The sequence below is a fragment of the Polypterus senegalus genome, chromosome 15 (assembly GCF_016835505.1).
Source record: "Polypterus senegalus isolate Bchr_013 chromosome 15, ASM1683550v1, whole genome shotgun sequence".
NCBI lineage: Eukaryota > Metazoa > Chordata > Cladistia > Polypteriformes > Polypteridae > Polypterus > Polypterus senegalus.
In genome coordinates this window covers 8,333,571-8,348,850 of record NC_053168.1, presented here as the reverse complement: position 1 = coordinate 8,348,850, position 15,280 = coordinate 8,333,571, and the positions used below count along the sequence as shown (strand labels likewise).

The 15,280-nt window shown below is 38.4% G+C and overlaps 1 protein-coding gene across 1 annotated transcript in view; it reads left to right on the top strand.

The window, feature by feature from the left end:
* The window catches only part of abhd5a (abhydrolase domain containing 5a), a 79,262-nt gene that overhangs the window by 38,421 nt on the left and 25,561 nt on the right, over positions 1-15,280 (top strand). Inside the window, exons 2-3 of the mRNA XM_039736931.1 lie at positions 6,101-6,186; positions 12,699-13,071. Of these exons, the coding sequence (XP_039592865.1) occupies positions 6,101-6,186; positions 12,699-13,071 (459 nt within the window). The remainder of the gene's footprint in view (positions 1-6,100; positions 6,187-12,698; positions 13,072-15,280) is intronic.

Sequence of the window (15,280 nt, the reverse complement as noted above, 5' to 3'; positions counted from 1 at the left end):
TTTGATTTTTTTTTTTCCCTACATTTCAATTATATTTACGTTTATTCAGCAGAAAGTATCTTAACAAAAGAGCGCAGCATCTCTCTGTGTATAGAATTCAACATCTGTCTGTCTGTCTGCTTAACGTATTTAGATCGGGATTTTTTCTATAATTTGCTTGAACATTCCGGTTGATTTTGTGACTTCTCTCATTGCGCCAAGTATCAAAGTTCACTTGTGGTAGTGATTTATTTGCGCAAATCTGAGAGAGAGGGTACTGACTGAGGGTAGGGGGAAGCGTGACGTCACGTCAGGACTGGGCGGGGCCCTCCTCACTGTCCTGTTTCATTACTAGGTGGGCAGTGCCCATGATAATGTCTGTTGAGCAAACTGGTATCGCTAGCTAAGCGGAGGCAAGGTGCACTCCAACACGTGGCGAGACGTAGACCAACTCGAACAGAGGCTGGCGAGTGAATGAGGAAGGCCCCGTCCCCCTGCTCTCGGCCCACAGCCGTTCTGTTAGATTTGCATAAATACATCGGTACCGCAAGCGAACTGTGGTACTTAGCGCGATGAGAGAAGTCACAAAATCAACCGGAAAGTTCAAGCAAATTATAGAAAACAACCAGATCTAAATCTGTTAAGTAATTCTCTCGTGAAAATCGAACAGACATACAGACAGAACGTGCTTGGACCATAAAATTTTTAAAACCGTTTCTTAGCGAGCACCTATGGGCCAATGGTCACCAACATTCCAAATTTCAGGTCTCAAGTCCTCATCGTTCGGGAGATTATGTGATGAGTGAGTCAGAGGTATTTGGCTTTTATATATTTATATTAGCAATTCCTGGATATTTTGGGTCCCTCCTCGTAGGTGCTGATCTACTGACTACTCTTTAGTTAATCGATGCATGCTGCTACAGGGAGCCAGTGTAGTGACGTGTCCATCTCAGATGGTTGAACACAAGACTTGCCACTGCATTTTGAATCATCTACAACAGCTTGGAAAGCACATGCAGGTATTTCAAAGTTGCAGTAGTCTAGACATGACAAGACCAAAGCCTGGACTAGGAGTTGTGCTGCATATTCTATAGATATAGTCTGATCTTTTAGTGTTTCTTTTTTTTATTTGTCAGCAACAACTGTCAGAAATATTAGAATCTACACATACTCAGAAAAAAAATGTAACAGTAAAAAAGAAGTGTAACTATATTTTCAAACCTATAGTTTCTAACGCAACAGTAAGTATTATTAATATAGCTAGATTCAAGTGGTCAATTTAAAAAAAAAAAATAAACCTCCAATATACTATAAATATGTATAGCTTCACTACAAATAATATCAGAATCACACCTCATCAATAGAAGCCAGGTGCCAAACTATTTATCTTTATCAATAAACACACCCCTATTATGCAATAATAATGCCCTTGCAGTTAAACTGAAAACCCCCGTTTTTGTTTATGCACAACATCTCAAAGTCAATCTTATGAAAAGTAATCAATCCAGAAAAATCAGGAGTGATCTCCAATCAGCTTTCTCGTATGCTCAGCTATGGGGATGGATATTTGAGGAGTAAACCGCAAAACATGGAATATATTTTTATATTATTTACACATTATTACAACACTGCTTAGCAAACATTTAGTTTAATTGAATCTAAGCAAGATCATATGGTAAATATAAAGAAAACGAACATTGATGAGTAAAGGTAGGTGGTGAGTGAGAACAGTTGGATAATATATTTGTATTCAGGATCAGAATGCTGTATTTCTTTTTGTTATGTGTGTACTCTAAATGTACAAAGCTTCTACTGACATTATCATATCTGCGTGTAACAGCTTGATTCCCAGTAAACCAATTTGGTTTAAATTTGCTAAAAATATTCTTCATTAAAATTTGGCATGAAGCTTCAGTGTTTCTTGAGATATCTCAAATAGAGGATAGTATGCAGATTTTTTGAAATTGTGCAAGCTCCCTTTTAAAAATCGGGAGTGGTCTCCCCTCGACTTTCTTGTATACTCGGGTATGGGGATGGATATTTGAGGGGTAAACCACAAGAGAATGATTATACTTTTATATTATGTACATTAAAGAACCATCAACAACAAATCAAATTAATAATATATTGAACAATTATTATAAAAGTAAATTTGAATAAATCAGACTCTGCGACTTCATGAATAAAAGGTAAACTACTCCTACTGGTTGGCGGAAATAGCACAAATGTTGATAGAAATCTATGCTTTGTGCCTAATCCTTGTATGTAAAATTTGGTTGACCTAAGTGAAAGTGTACTCAAGTTATCATGTTTGCATACACACAAACAGACATAATGTCAAAAATGATATTTTCGGACTCAGGAGGGTCTAAAACATCGAGATTCATTAAAATCTCGAAATGGAGCTTTCGGAGGATTCCAATACTTACCCTTTACTTCGTATACGAGAAAGTCAGGGAGATCTAAAACGTTTAGATTCATCAAAATTGAATATTTGGATGATTACAATACTTTCCCTGTACTCATGTGTTAATGCTTGAAGAAGCAGGACATCACGCAGTCCACCAACCTACAGATTCTTATATATTGAGCCCCAAATCTACGATCCAACAGAATCGACAATCCTCAAATCTAGAGTGTACCTCTTGATACCAGCTTATACGAGGTGTGGCAGAAAAGTAATGAGACTGGCAACACTGCAAGCGATCTTGGCAACGCTGCGCTGTTGTCCTTGATAGACCACGTGTATCGGTACCCTCCCATAGCTCAGTGCGAGTTTCAACTCCTTCCGTTAACTACGTGATTTTTGTGCCTGCTGTTAGCGAAGTTGTGTTTTGGTTGTGCGTCACGCAAGATGGAACACCGGAATTTGGAGCAACGTTGTGCCATTAAATTTTGTGTTAAGCTTGGAGAATTTTTATAAAGACGTCCTTGAAAGGCTTAGAAAAAGGGTCATTCGCGTGAGACCAGACATTGCAGACAAATGGATGCTCCATCATGACAACGCCCCATGTCACACTGCCCTCTCCATAACAGAATTTTTGACCTTAAAAGACCTTCCTGTGGTTCCCCAGCCCCCTTATTCACCTGACCTCAGTCCGTGTGACTTTTTCCTTTTTCCTAAACTGAAAAATGTCCTCAAAGGACGTCATTTCGGGACTTTAGAAAACATCCAAAAGAGTGTAACGGACATGCTGAAGACCATACCGGTTGAAGACTTCCAACGCTGCTACCAACAGTGAGAACAACGTCTCCATCGGTGTGTAGCTGCCCAAGGGAACTACTTTGAAGGGGATAACATTGATGTTTGAAAAAAATAAAAACTTTGGTAAATAAAAAATCAGTCTCATTACTTTTCTGCCACACCTCGTATATCCATAAGGATACTTTGTTGTCCTGACAGTGCACTGACAATTTAATGTGCAGATTTACATGTCTCCATGCATTCTAGTGCAATTAGTATTCTCAAACACTGGCCTGTTTTACAGTTACTTCCATTTTTTAGATCACCACCTGTGTTCTCTCTCGCATGTAACCGCAATATTAAGGATAATCATGGTTAAAACGTCTGACCTGAAGTTGAATAGTCATTAGGATTTACCCAATAGATTTACGAAACTGGGACATTTCCCCTGTCTACAGTGCAGTTGCTGCAGCAATGTACATAGAGGGGATCAGATAACGAGTGCTAATTTTACCATCATGTGGCGGCATTGATCTAATTGTGGAACAGTGTGGGCATTATATTTACATAACAGGTGTGTGTGTTTTTAATAAAGATAAATGATGAGTTTGGCACCTGGTTTGTATTGTTGAGGTGTGACTCTGATATTGGTATATGTATTGACAGTATAGAGATTTTTAGTTTATTGGTGGTTTATCTTTTCTTTAAATTGACCATTTGAATCTGGCTATACAGTAATCCCTCCTCGATCGCGGGGGTTGTGTTCCAGAACCCCCCGCGATAGATGAAAATCCGAGAAGTAGAAACCATATGTTTGTATGGTTATTTTTATATATTTTGAGCCCCCTAGACATGAAATAACACCTTTAGTCAAAAGTTTAAAGTGTACTCCATGACAAGACAGAGATGACATTTCTTTCTCACAATTAAAAGAATGCAAACATATCTTCCTCTTCAAAGAAGTAAACGGTAGGGGCAGAGAATGTCAGAGAGAGAGAGCGTGCACGAGAGTAAAGCAAACAATCAAAAAATCAATACTTTTTGCTTTTAAGTATGCCGAAGCACCACAATAAAGCGGCATTTTGTAGAGGAGCGTCCGTATCCTCTAGGCAAACAGCCTCTGTGCTCACATCCCCTCCGTCAGGCAGAGAGAGTGAGAGAGACAGAGAAAAGCAAACAATCAAGCACTGCGCGGGAAACACATCGTATATCATTGAGGAGTTTTACTTAATACGTAATACATGCTCTGATTGGGAAGCTTCTAAGCCATCCGCCAATAGCGTCCCTTGTATGAAATCAACTGGGCAAACAAACTGAGGAAGCATGTACCATAAATTAAAAGACCCATTGTCTGCAGAAATCCGTGAGCCAGCGAAAAATCCGTGATATATATTTAGATATGCTTACATTTAAAATCCGCGATGGAGTGAAGCCACGAAAGTCGAAGCGCGATATAGCGAGGGATCACTGTATTAATAATACTGTTGTGTTAGAGGTATACAGTGCTATAGGTTTGATATTTTTTTTCCTGTAGCATATAATCTCGTCTTATACGTATACAAATATTCATACTCGGAGGAATGCATTTGTTTTCTTCAACTGAAGATTTTACTTAATTTTTGAAAATCTATAAAAATCCTCTTGGCGATGGCACAGTATATTGGTTACATTACATTATCCTTATGATTGCTTCAATTTAAAAACAATTAAGGTACAAAACAGTGACCAATGAAATGAGAATCATTTGACCTAGAATGGTGTGGAATCGGTTTCCTTTCCAAGTTATTAACAGGGTGGGGGTAGTAAAGTCGTCTTTTTAAGAGAGACTAATTAAAAGGTCTCAGTATATGCAGCCATCAAGAACAAAAATCCATAGTCTTGGCAACGTGTGGAACAAGATTTAGACATCTTACATTATTGAATAAGGTTCAAGGTGAGAGTGGAATTATATCAAGGGTTGGCTCTGAACCCTTTTTTGTTTGTAATGGTAATGGACAGGTTGACAGATGAAGTCAGACAGGAGTCTCTGTAGATTGTGATGTTTGCGTATGACATCTGTAGTGAGAGTAGACAACAGGTTGAGACAAACCTGAAGAAAAGGGAAATGAAAGTAAGTAGGAGTAAGATGGAGTACATGTGGGTGAATGACAGGGAAAGTGGTGGTAGGGTGCGACTGCAAGGAGCAGTGATGATGAAGTTAGACATATTTAAACACTTGGGTTCAACAGTCCAAAGCAACAGAGATTGCGGCAGTGAGGTGAAGAAGAGAGTGCAGGCAGGGTGGACTTGTTGGAGAAGAGTGGCAGAAGTGATTTGTCATAGAAAAGCACCTGCAGGAGTGAAAGAGAAGGTCTGTAAAACGATAGGAAGAACTGCCACGTTGTATTGTTTGGAGACGATGCTACTGACGAAAAGACAGGAGGCAGAGTTGAAGATGCTGTAATTTTTGCTTGGAGTAATAAATGTAGACAGGATCAGGAATGAGAATATTACAGGGACAGCACAGGGACAACAGTTTGGTGACAAAGTGAGAGAGGCCAGATTGAGATGGTTTGGGCACACGCACAGGAGAGATAAGGGGTACATCGGAAAAAGAATGTTGAGGATGGAACTGCCAGGTACGGGGAAGGCCAAAGAAGAGGTTTATGGATGTGGTGAGGGAGGACATGAAGGCAGTTGGTGTGGTAGTAAATGATGTAAAAGACGGAGAGATGGAGCAGATGATCCACTGTGGTATCCCCTAAATGGGAGCAGCCGAACAAAGTAGAAGAAGACATTATTGAATAAGGGGCCATTAATGAGTGATCACATGACTTTATAGTGCTATTGTATTCTTTAATTGCTAATATACAGTCATCCTAAAATGAAATATTTTCTGTAAGTCTCTGATGCTTTACATATTGGGTATCAATAATGAATGTTTTTCTTTTTTTGTAGGTCCTGGTGGATTTCCAGTTGGTTGCCAGCATGGTGCCCTACTTCTCTCACACTTCTGAAGAATGCTGAGGATAAAATGCTTCAGTGTAAATTTTTTCTTTTTGTGTTTTTCCTCCAGACAGAATCAATAATATTGTCAGTTATGCAATACCAACTGAAATAATTATTTGCTTCCACTGTTCACTTTTAGAGAAGCCAGGCAATACATCTTTCTGACAGCTAATTCCAGAGATGTTTGTTAAAGCAGCTCTCGCTGACAGTTGTTTTTACCTGTGAAATGAAGTGGTGTTTTAGTATGTGTGAGCATCATACCGATTGCTTCAGTTCCTGCTAAAGTAATTATAATATTAATAAACAGATTAATTTATCCTTAATCTTTCATGTGTTTTTACTCATTCTGTTGTAAAATGAATTATAAATCTAATGTAAGTACTTTGTCTTTATAAAATTGTAAGTTTGGTCTGGTATGCTGTATATGTAAATACACTTCTGGGTTTTCTTGTAATTAAATTATTACTTGTATTGTTGACATAAACAAATCAATAAGTATTTCACACTTGGCAGGGTTTGTAAAATAAAAGTTACACTTAATACTTTCTGGTATTTCTCATGTAAGACAGTCAATATGTTTTCATGTTCACTCATAATTGGGTTAATAACCCTGGTTAAGGCACAAACCTGGTTTCTTAATAGTTTGCGTTTACACATGCAAGTAATCTCCTGGGGCCTCATGTATAAAGGGTAGGTACACACAAAAATGTTGCGTACGCCCATTTCCACGCTCACATTGCGATGTATAAAACCTAAACTTGGCATAAAGCCACGCACATTTTCATGCCAGCTAAATGCTTAGCGTACGCAGGTTCTCTGCTCGGTTTTGCAAACTGGCAACACCCAGCGTCAAAGCAGTGCTTTTGTTAGAGTGTGGTTTACCTTTCTCTTTTAGATCCATATCCCTAACATAGCTTTATCAAAAACACTGAAATTAACCGCATTTTGTTTATTAGTTTAAGGCATCGGATTGTAATTAATCTGTACCAATATAATGGTCTACAGAATAGACAAACTATTCCAAATACCATAGCTACTTTTGCGTTGTTACTCTCACTGCACCTTCTTCTTTCAGTTGCTGCCATTAGGGGTTGCCACAGCGGATCATCTTTTTCCATTTTACTCTCACTGCAATACTCGGAGTATTTATATCACTGTATCTGAGTGTGGAATCACAGCTCTACAGCAGCTGATTGGAAAGAGAATTATCGGTATACAGCATCAAGCACACACTGCCTATTTGAACTGCTCTCATATGACAAACGCTTCAGAGCCTTTTCTGTACAGACCTTGCGGTTCAGAAACAGTTTCATCCCAAGAACTATAAACGCACTCAATCAGTCCAAGTGCTCCTTGTAGAACTGTTTGTACTTATAAGTACAATCACCTCACTGTAAACTTGCGATAGTTATAATATTACACAACCTGAGCCACTTTAGTGCGTATTTACGTATGATGACGATATCATTTTTAAGATGAAATGCAGCAAAATATGTTTATTACATTATACAGATAAAATGTTAACATTATTTAAATAATCTGTACTTTTAATAATTAAACATGTGTGGACACTGTGTCGCAACGCTAGCAAGGAGCAAGCTGACTCCTCGTTCAGGGATTGCTCCTGCCTCACGCTTTATTTTTCCTGGGGCTGGCGTGACACTGGAAGGATAGATGGATAGAATAATTAAACATGTACTACGAAGATATTTCAATGTTCTTTAAAAGTTTTGTTCTAAGCTTACAGATGGCTTAACGTCTATTACAGAGCTGATTGTGTGGTGATTGGGTACTTGGAGAAAGAAAAGGAAGGACAGGAATTGGGGGTTAGTACGTTTGAAAGAGACAGTACTGCTGCAATAAATTATTTCATTGAATGTCGCGCATGGTGCAGCAAGCATCTTGCGTGAGGCAGGAACAATCTTTGGATGGGGCGCCAGTTTGTCACTATCACTGCGCCACCATGTTCCCATGTTTAATACATTCTTTAATTGATATGATATGAATGCTGAAATGATATCAAGTATACATCTCAGTATTTAAATTATTCAGAGAGCTGTAATATCACAAATGTAATGGATTCTGTGTCCTGTCGGTGTAAGAGAAAGCCCGTTTAAGAAGCACGTAGTGATTCACACACATAGAGCGCATAGAAGAACAAATACAAAACAAAGCATTCAACGTGCTGCTTTAATTATGATGGGATTAGAGAAGCTAGTAATTTAAACATTTTCAGATAAAGTTTATGATGTTCTACTTTAACGACAAAATAAACTACGTGATTAAAGTTGACATTTTGAGCTTTTTTCCCCACTGTGACCCTATTTTTTTTTTTCCTCTATACCCTAATAAGCTTTCATATGACACTCGGATGGTGGGCTATGACTCACCTTTTCATGGTGACTTTGATATCTGACAACTTCTTTTTTATTTCAGGCACTGTGCGACTTTGTGAACTTGAGCTTTCGAGTTTCTCCGACACTCTCTGTCACTCGATCAACTTCCTTTTGTTGTTTATATCACTGTTTAAACCAACAAATAGTACGTTTTTCCTTGCCTCCACTTGGTATTCGTTGAAATCCTTCTGTTTTCCCCCGTGCTTTTGCCATTGCCTTTTCACAGAACGCTGAGCTTAAGGGTATTTATATTGATTTGCATAGTCAATGAGGCGTAATTCTCTGAGGAGTTGGGGAGTAGCAGCAGGCGCGTGCACTGCGTTATTTTTCACACTGACCGGGATTTATGTATTGGTAGTACGTGGAAGTTGGCGAACGCACAGATTTATGCATCTGGATTTTTTTGTGCATACGTACATTTCCACTTTTGTCCATACGCCATGATATAGTGTGAATTGTATGCCTGGCATTATGCATGAGGCCCCTGGAGTTGTCCTTAGGCAAAATGCTCCAATGCCATTATACTTCGCACAAATGGATTAAAACATTGTTATCGGCCACTGTGAATTTGAAAATAAACATGATAATTGTGATAATTTTCTTGTGTTTTATAAATATTGTGACCAAGTGCAGGAATGCTCCACTATGTGAGAAAATCCTGGGCACCAACTGGGTTGTCCTGTTTGTTGTCTGCAGGTGGAACAGAAACAAAACAAAAGGAAACGCTTCCCGTTATGCGGATTATTCAAGGTGAAAGCAAAGGAGTTGTTGGGCTAGGTAGCCAAGGTCTGATCGCTAGCAGAGCTCTGTCCAGCAGGTCACTCAGGCCAGTAATGATGCCTCCTTCCAGGATAACAGGGTTTTTTTAGCGGATTAACCGGAAGGGGCAGGGTTAGTTGCCCCCCCCAGGTGTCCTTTCGGTACTGGGGAGAAAGAAGATGATGGTGTTAGAGAAAAATGCCCATTTCATCCTGGCGAGTTCTTACATACCTCAAGTGAGCCATTGAGGAGGTCCTCTGACTCACATGCATGACAATATGTTTAGTCAGACTGACGTAAAAAGCAAAGTCTTGGCTATGTGATTGAGCTGTGAAAAGGACCGGCATACAGATATGTGCTTCTTGCCTTACGCTCAGTACTGCTGAAATAAAAACAACGCAGGTATTTTTACTTCAGCAAGATAACTATTGCATTAAATTACTCTATACTCTAAAAAGTAGTCAGACTTTGTTGTTGTTGTTTTTAATGTGTTACTCAACTGTTCCTGAAATTGTGTTGCTGAGCTTAGCACTGCAGGTTCAGCTCATCAAAATACATTTAGCGATTTCTAAAATATTGAGACAGATCATTTAGCAAGGAGAACAAATAATGTGATCCCCCAAATATTTCCTCTGGAAATGTATTTTCTACCCCTGGCTGTTAAAAGTGTGTGCAAAGCAAATATGTTCGCAGGCTGACACAGTGCAGCAGACATGCAAAGACTACAAAATCCTTAACAGTAACCCGAATTAAGTGTTTACATGTCCACTTAATCAGATTATTTCCAGAGAAATCAACTAATGTTAGTCAGGTTTGTCAGAGACCTATAACTGGATTTCTTCAGTCGGAATAAGGGTTTATGTGGCATTTTAGAAACCAGGTTTCTGTGAATAATCAGGTTATTGAAGTGCATGTAATAGCGCTAAGTGTACTCAATGTTGAGGACCAATTGTTGCATGCTACACTCCACATTGGAGGTGAATTTTAAAGCAGAGCACAGATTGTGGTTGCTGTTTCATGCACTACCATTGTGGCTGATTGTCATTATGGGAGACAATGGCTGATGCAGTATTGTGCACCCTCGAGCTTTAAAATGAAAGCTGGATTGAAAATGGGTAAATAATCTGCAGAATTCTTTCAGTTAAATAGTAAAGCACATACTTAGTGTAAGGACACCAGAAATAAGGGAATTTGAATTTGAGACACAATCCAGGAAAATGCCTTATTTCACCCAAAGGGTTTTGGGTATTTGAATCAGACTGAAGAGTCTGATTTGAATAAAGCTGAAGAGAAAGCTCTGATTATCATTAAAAAGGATCAAAATGAGATAATAAAACAATGTACGTAGCTAATAAGAAACCACGTTATTATGTTACTGAACGGTGTCTTGTTTTCCAAAGACAGATAGATTATACTTTATTTATCCCCAAGGAGAAATTAAAATTTTACAGACGATAAAAACAAACAACTCCCACCAATTACACATAAAAACTCTGACTTGGATTACAGGGAGCTGCTGCTGTCAGTACAGGGTTTTAGGTGGCAGTAAGTGAGGTCAGACCTGGTCAGGTTATGCTACAGGTTTATATTTAAAGGCATTCGTATTTAGAATTTTTACTCTGTATCAACTTTTCCTTAATTATTTTCTATTTTAATATTAGTTTAGTGCTTTGTCAGTCACTTAAAATAGGTCTAATTGAATAGAGTATTTTTTTAAATGTGAAGATATGTTTTGAAATGTTCATGTATATATATGCTTCCATGATGAATCCAGATTCAGTAATACGCTTGATTTTAGTTTTCAGCATCTATGTCTACAGTCATGTGAAAAAGTATGCACATCCCTTGAAATATGTTTTCCTTTTTAATATGTGAACATAAGCAGTATCTATATGTAAAGGTGATGTAGTATCACAAACCTAATGACACATTTATATAGTCCATTGTAAAATTTAAATAAACATAAATGCAAAATATGCACATGAAGTCAGTTTTTCACTACCAGAAATACCTCAAATTAGAATCAGGTGAAAATGATTAGAACAAATAATTAGAGAGGGTCTTGTCTTATTTAAACCTCAGGTATTTGGTTTGGTTGGCTCTTTGTCATTGAACTAAGTGTTATCATAACGCAGAGATCAAGATGGCTCTCTAATTCTTTCATTAAGAAGGTTGTAGTTGCCAGTACGTCTAGGAAGAAATTCCTCCAAACAACTGGAAATCAACCATTGCACTGTCCGGGGCATCTACGGGTGGAGAAGATTTTAAACAACTGCCAGCTTGACCAGGCCACGCTGTTCTGACAAGCTCCACCTGGGAGCAGAACTCAAGATGCTTAAATAAATTCAGAATTTCACCATCAGTGCTCCAGGTAGCTTTTGCAACTGTTGATGTCAAAGTGCACAAGTCTACCATTTCAAAGGGGCAGTACATCTATATCTACATGGGAAGTGGTAGAGGTGCTAACGTTTGCCCATGAACACCAATGCAAAGAACATGATTTCTGGAATAATGTGCTCTGAACAGACAAAGCAAGTTATTTGGCCATAGCCTCATAAGACATGTTTGGTAAAAACTAAAGACAGCATTTGACCAGATGACCCTGATACCAGCTTTAAAGCATGGTGGTGGAAATGTTCTGGTTTGGGGCTGCTTCGCTAAATCAGGGCCTGGGTAGCTCACCATCACAGCATCTTCTTAAGAATTTTTCATTCTATCTGGGACAGTGCTTGAGGATAATGTGAGACCATCTGTTAGAAGATTAAAGCTCAGCCAGAAGTGGACCTTGCATGACAATGACTCTAAACGTACCAGTAAATCCAACAGAGAATGGCTAAAAAGAAAGTAGCAGGGGGTTCTGGAATGACCAAGTCAAAACATGGATCTAAATCCTATCTAGATGCTGTGGGGGGAATATGAAATTGGCTGTGCCCGCAAGACACCCCTCAAGAATTCTGTATGGAGGAGTGGGAGAAACTTTCTCCCAGCTGGTATCAGAGACTACTTAACAGTTTCAGGAAAAGCCAACTTGTTGAGGCAATGCCAGCTATTAGAGTCAAGGCTGGACTTAACTTTTAGCACTGGCGGAAATGCCATCTGTCCATTTCTCTAAATATATTTTTTTATAACCCAATCACATCACATTTAGTCTTAAAGACACTATTTAAATAAAGATTAAATCTTGACATGTTCACATATGTCAAGAAAGGAAAAAAAAACACTTAATGGTGTGTACTTACTTTTTCACTTTTTGTATATAGTAAACTAGTTTTAAATTACAGTGTTTTACCACCCTATTTACTGAGCTAGCAATAGTCATTACAGGACTTGCATTGTTGAATTGTTCACGTATTTTTAAATCTTTATTAACAATCATCTTTCTGTTCTTCCAGGTATTACAAGCTCATTTTTGAAACAATACATCCTTATGTCCAATGGGAACAAATTATGGACACTGATATTTAATGGGGACATTGCCAATAAAACTCCACTTATTCTTATTCATGGGTTCGGCGGAGGATTGGCCCTGTGGGCGTTAAACTTTGATGCCCTTTGTCAACAAAGGACAGTTTATGCTTTTGACCTGCTAGGATTTGGAAGGAGCAGTCGACCAAATTTCAGTGCTGATGCCGAAGAGGCAGAAAACCAGTTTGTTGAATCAATAGAAGAATGGAGGGCAAAGGTGGGTGTGGAGATGATGATCATCCTTGGGCACAACTTAGGCGGATACTTGGCAGCAGCCTATACATTGAAATACCCAACAAGGTGAGAAGAAACATTCTACGTACTGGTCATGGTTATAATGACTGAGAGAACATGCAGTATCTTTTATGAATATTGAAGAACGTACTGTATCTACTAATCACGACTCCCACATTCACAATATTTTTCTGTTACTACAGAGACTGCTGTGATGGAAGCTGAAATGCTAAATATATAGTAGCAAGTCACTGCAGGGTATGTTGTTATTTGAATGGTTCACTCCTTTGTAAGAGTTTTTTTCAGTCAGTCATTTAAACGATCTTTACTTTAGAAAGTGACATTCATACCACACATTATTACAACACTGCTTAGCAAACACTTCGTTTAATTGAATCTAAGCAAGACCATATGGTAAATATAAAGAAAATGAACATTGATGAGTAAAGATAGGTAGTGAATGAGAGCAGTTGGATAATATATTTGTATTCAGGATCAGAATGCTGTATTTCTTTTTGTTATGTGCGTACACTTAAAATGTACAAAGCTTCTACTGACATTATCATATCTGTGTGTAACAGCTTGATGCCCAGTAAACCAATTTTTTTTTAAATTTGCTAAAAATATTCTTCATTAAATTTGGCATGAAGGTTCGGTGTTTCTTGAGATATCTCAAATAGAGCATAGTATGCAAATTTTTTGAAAATCGGGAGTGGTCTCCCATTGACTTTCTCGTATACTCAGATATGAGGATGGATATTTGAGGAGTAAACCACAAGATAATGATTATATTTTTATATCATGTACATTAAAGAACCATCAAAAACAAATCAAATTAATAATATATTGAACGATTATTATAAAAGTAATGTTGATAAATCGGACTCTGCAGCTGAATGAATAAAACATTTGCCATGATAATTTTATTTTGGTGAACAATTCAGGTAAATTACCACTTTCAGTAAGCGGAAGTGGGTCATAAGTTGCAAGAGACTTTAGTAATGTGTGTGGTGTAATACTTGTACACAAAATTTCATTTACGTAAAGCAAAAATGTCCTCAAATATGTATGTATTGCCATTTGAACATAAAACTGAAAATTGCGATTATCTCTAAAACTGGTCATTTTTCAAAAAAGTGCAAAGATACAAAAAAAAAAAAGCTTATAATATGGTGCTTTACCATAATGTGACCATTTGGGGAAATGTTTGAGGCAAAGTACTACTGCCAGGAAAGGGAAATAAAACTAACATTGCAAGAGTTTGCGCTGCACCCTTAAGGACCACTCGCTGTAAACACTTTTTTTATGAGTTTTAATCACGGGGAAAAAAATTAAAGTTGGAAAAATCCTTAATTTATGCAAAAACTAGCCATAAACAACTAAGAAAACTAGCCATGCATGAGTCGAGTTCTGGTGTGAAGGAAGTGAGGAGGAAGCTGGGTGGAGAGGAGGTTATAGTTTTGAGGGAGAGTCCGGCTCCGCGAGGGAAGATTTTGATTTAGAAATCGATAAATTTCTAGTAGATTTTGACTTCTTGTACTCGGCAGCAAGATCGGTAACATGAATGCCACGGTCATACTTTTCAATAATTTCTTTCTTTAATTAGATTTCAATTTTCTTTGAACCTTTCTTCTCTCCAACACTACCACTCTTCACTTGCTTCGAGGCCATAGTTAATTGCAAAATTAATACAAAAGCACACAAAATAGAGTCCAAAGAGTTCACAGCAAATGCACGCATGTCTGACTGAGAACGATGAGAACACGTGCGGAAATCATTGGCGTGTACGAATCCGAAGGGAAACTGGCTGCCAGTGTTTTTGTTCGCCATCAGAATGTGTGCTCATGAACTGATGCAAAAGTTTGGTGAACTTTTTGATTGTAACCCAATTTGTGTGTGTTCAGAAACGGTCGTTACAAGAGGTTCTACTGTATGCTCCAATGTCAGATGTTGGCAGTGTATCTGATCGTGTTCAGCTCTGACGGGAGAGCGTCCCCCGCATATGGAGAAGAGCACATGGCCATGATATTTTTGGCAATTAGCATCTACCCTGTAAAACACACATAGCTCTGATCTCTCTCTCTCTCAAAAACGTCAATCGTTACTCCTAAACAGTCTGTAGATGATAATCTGTTGAACAAACAGATATCGGTAGCTAAGTGGAGGCATGGTACGTTCCAACTCGTGGCCGACTCAAATGGAGGGTGGTGCGTGAGTGAAGAGGGCCCCCGCCTCCCTCTCCTCAGCCCGCAGTGTCTCTGCCGGATTTGCACAA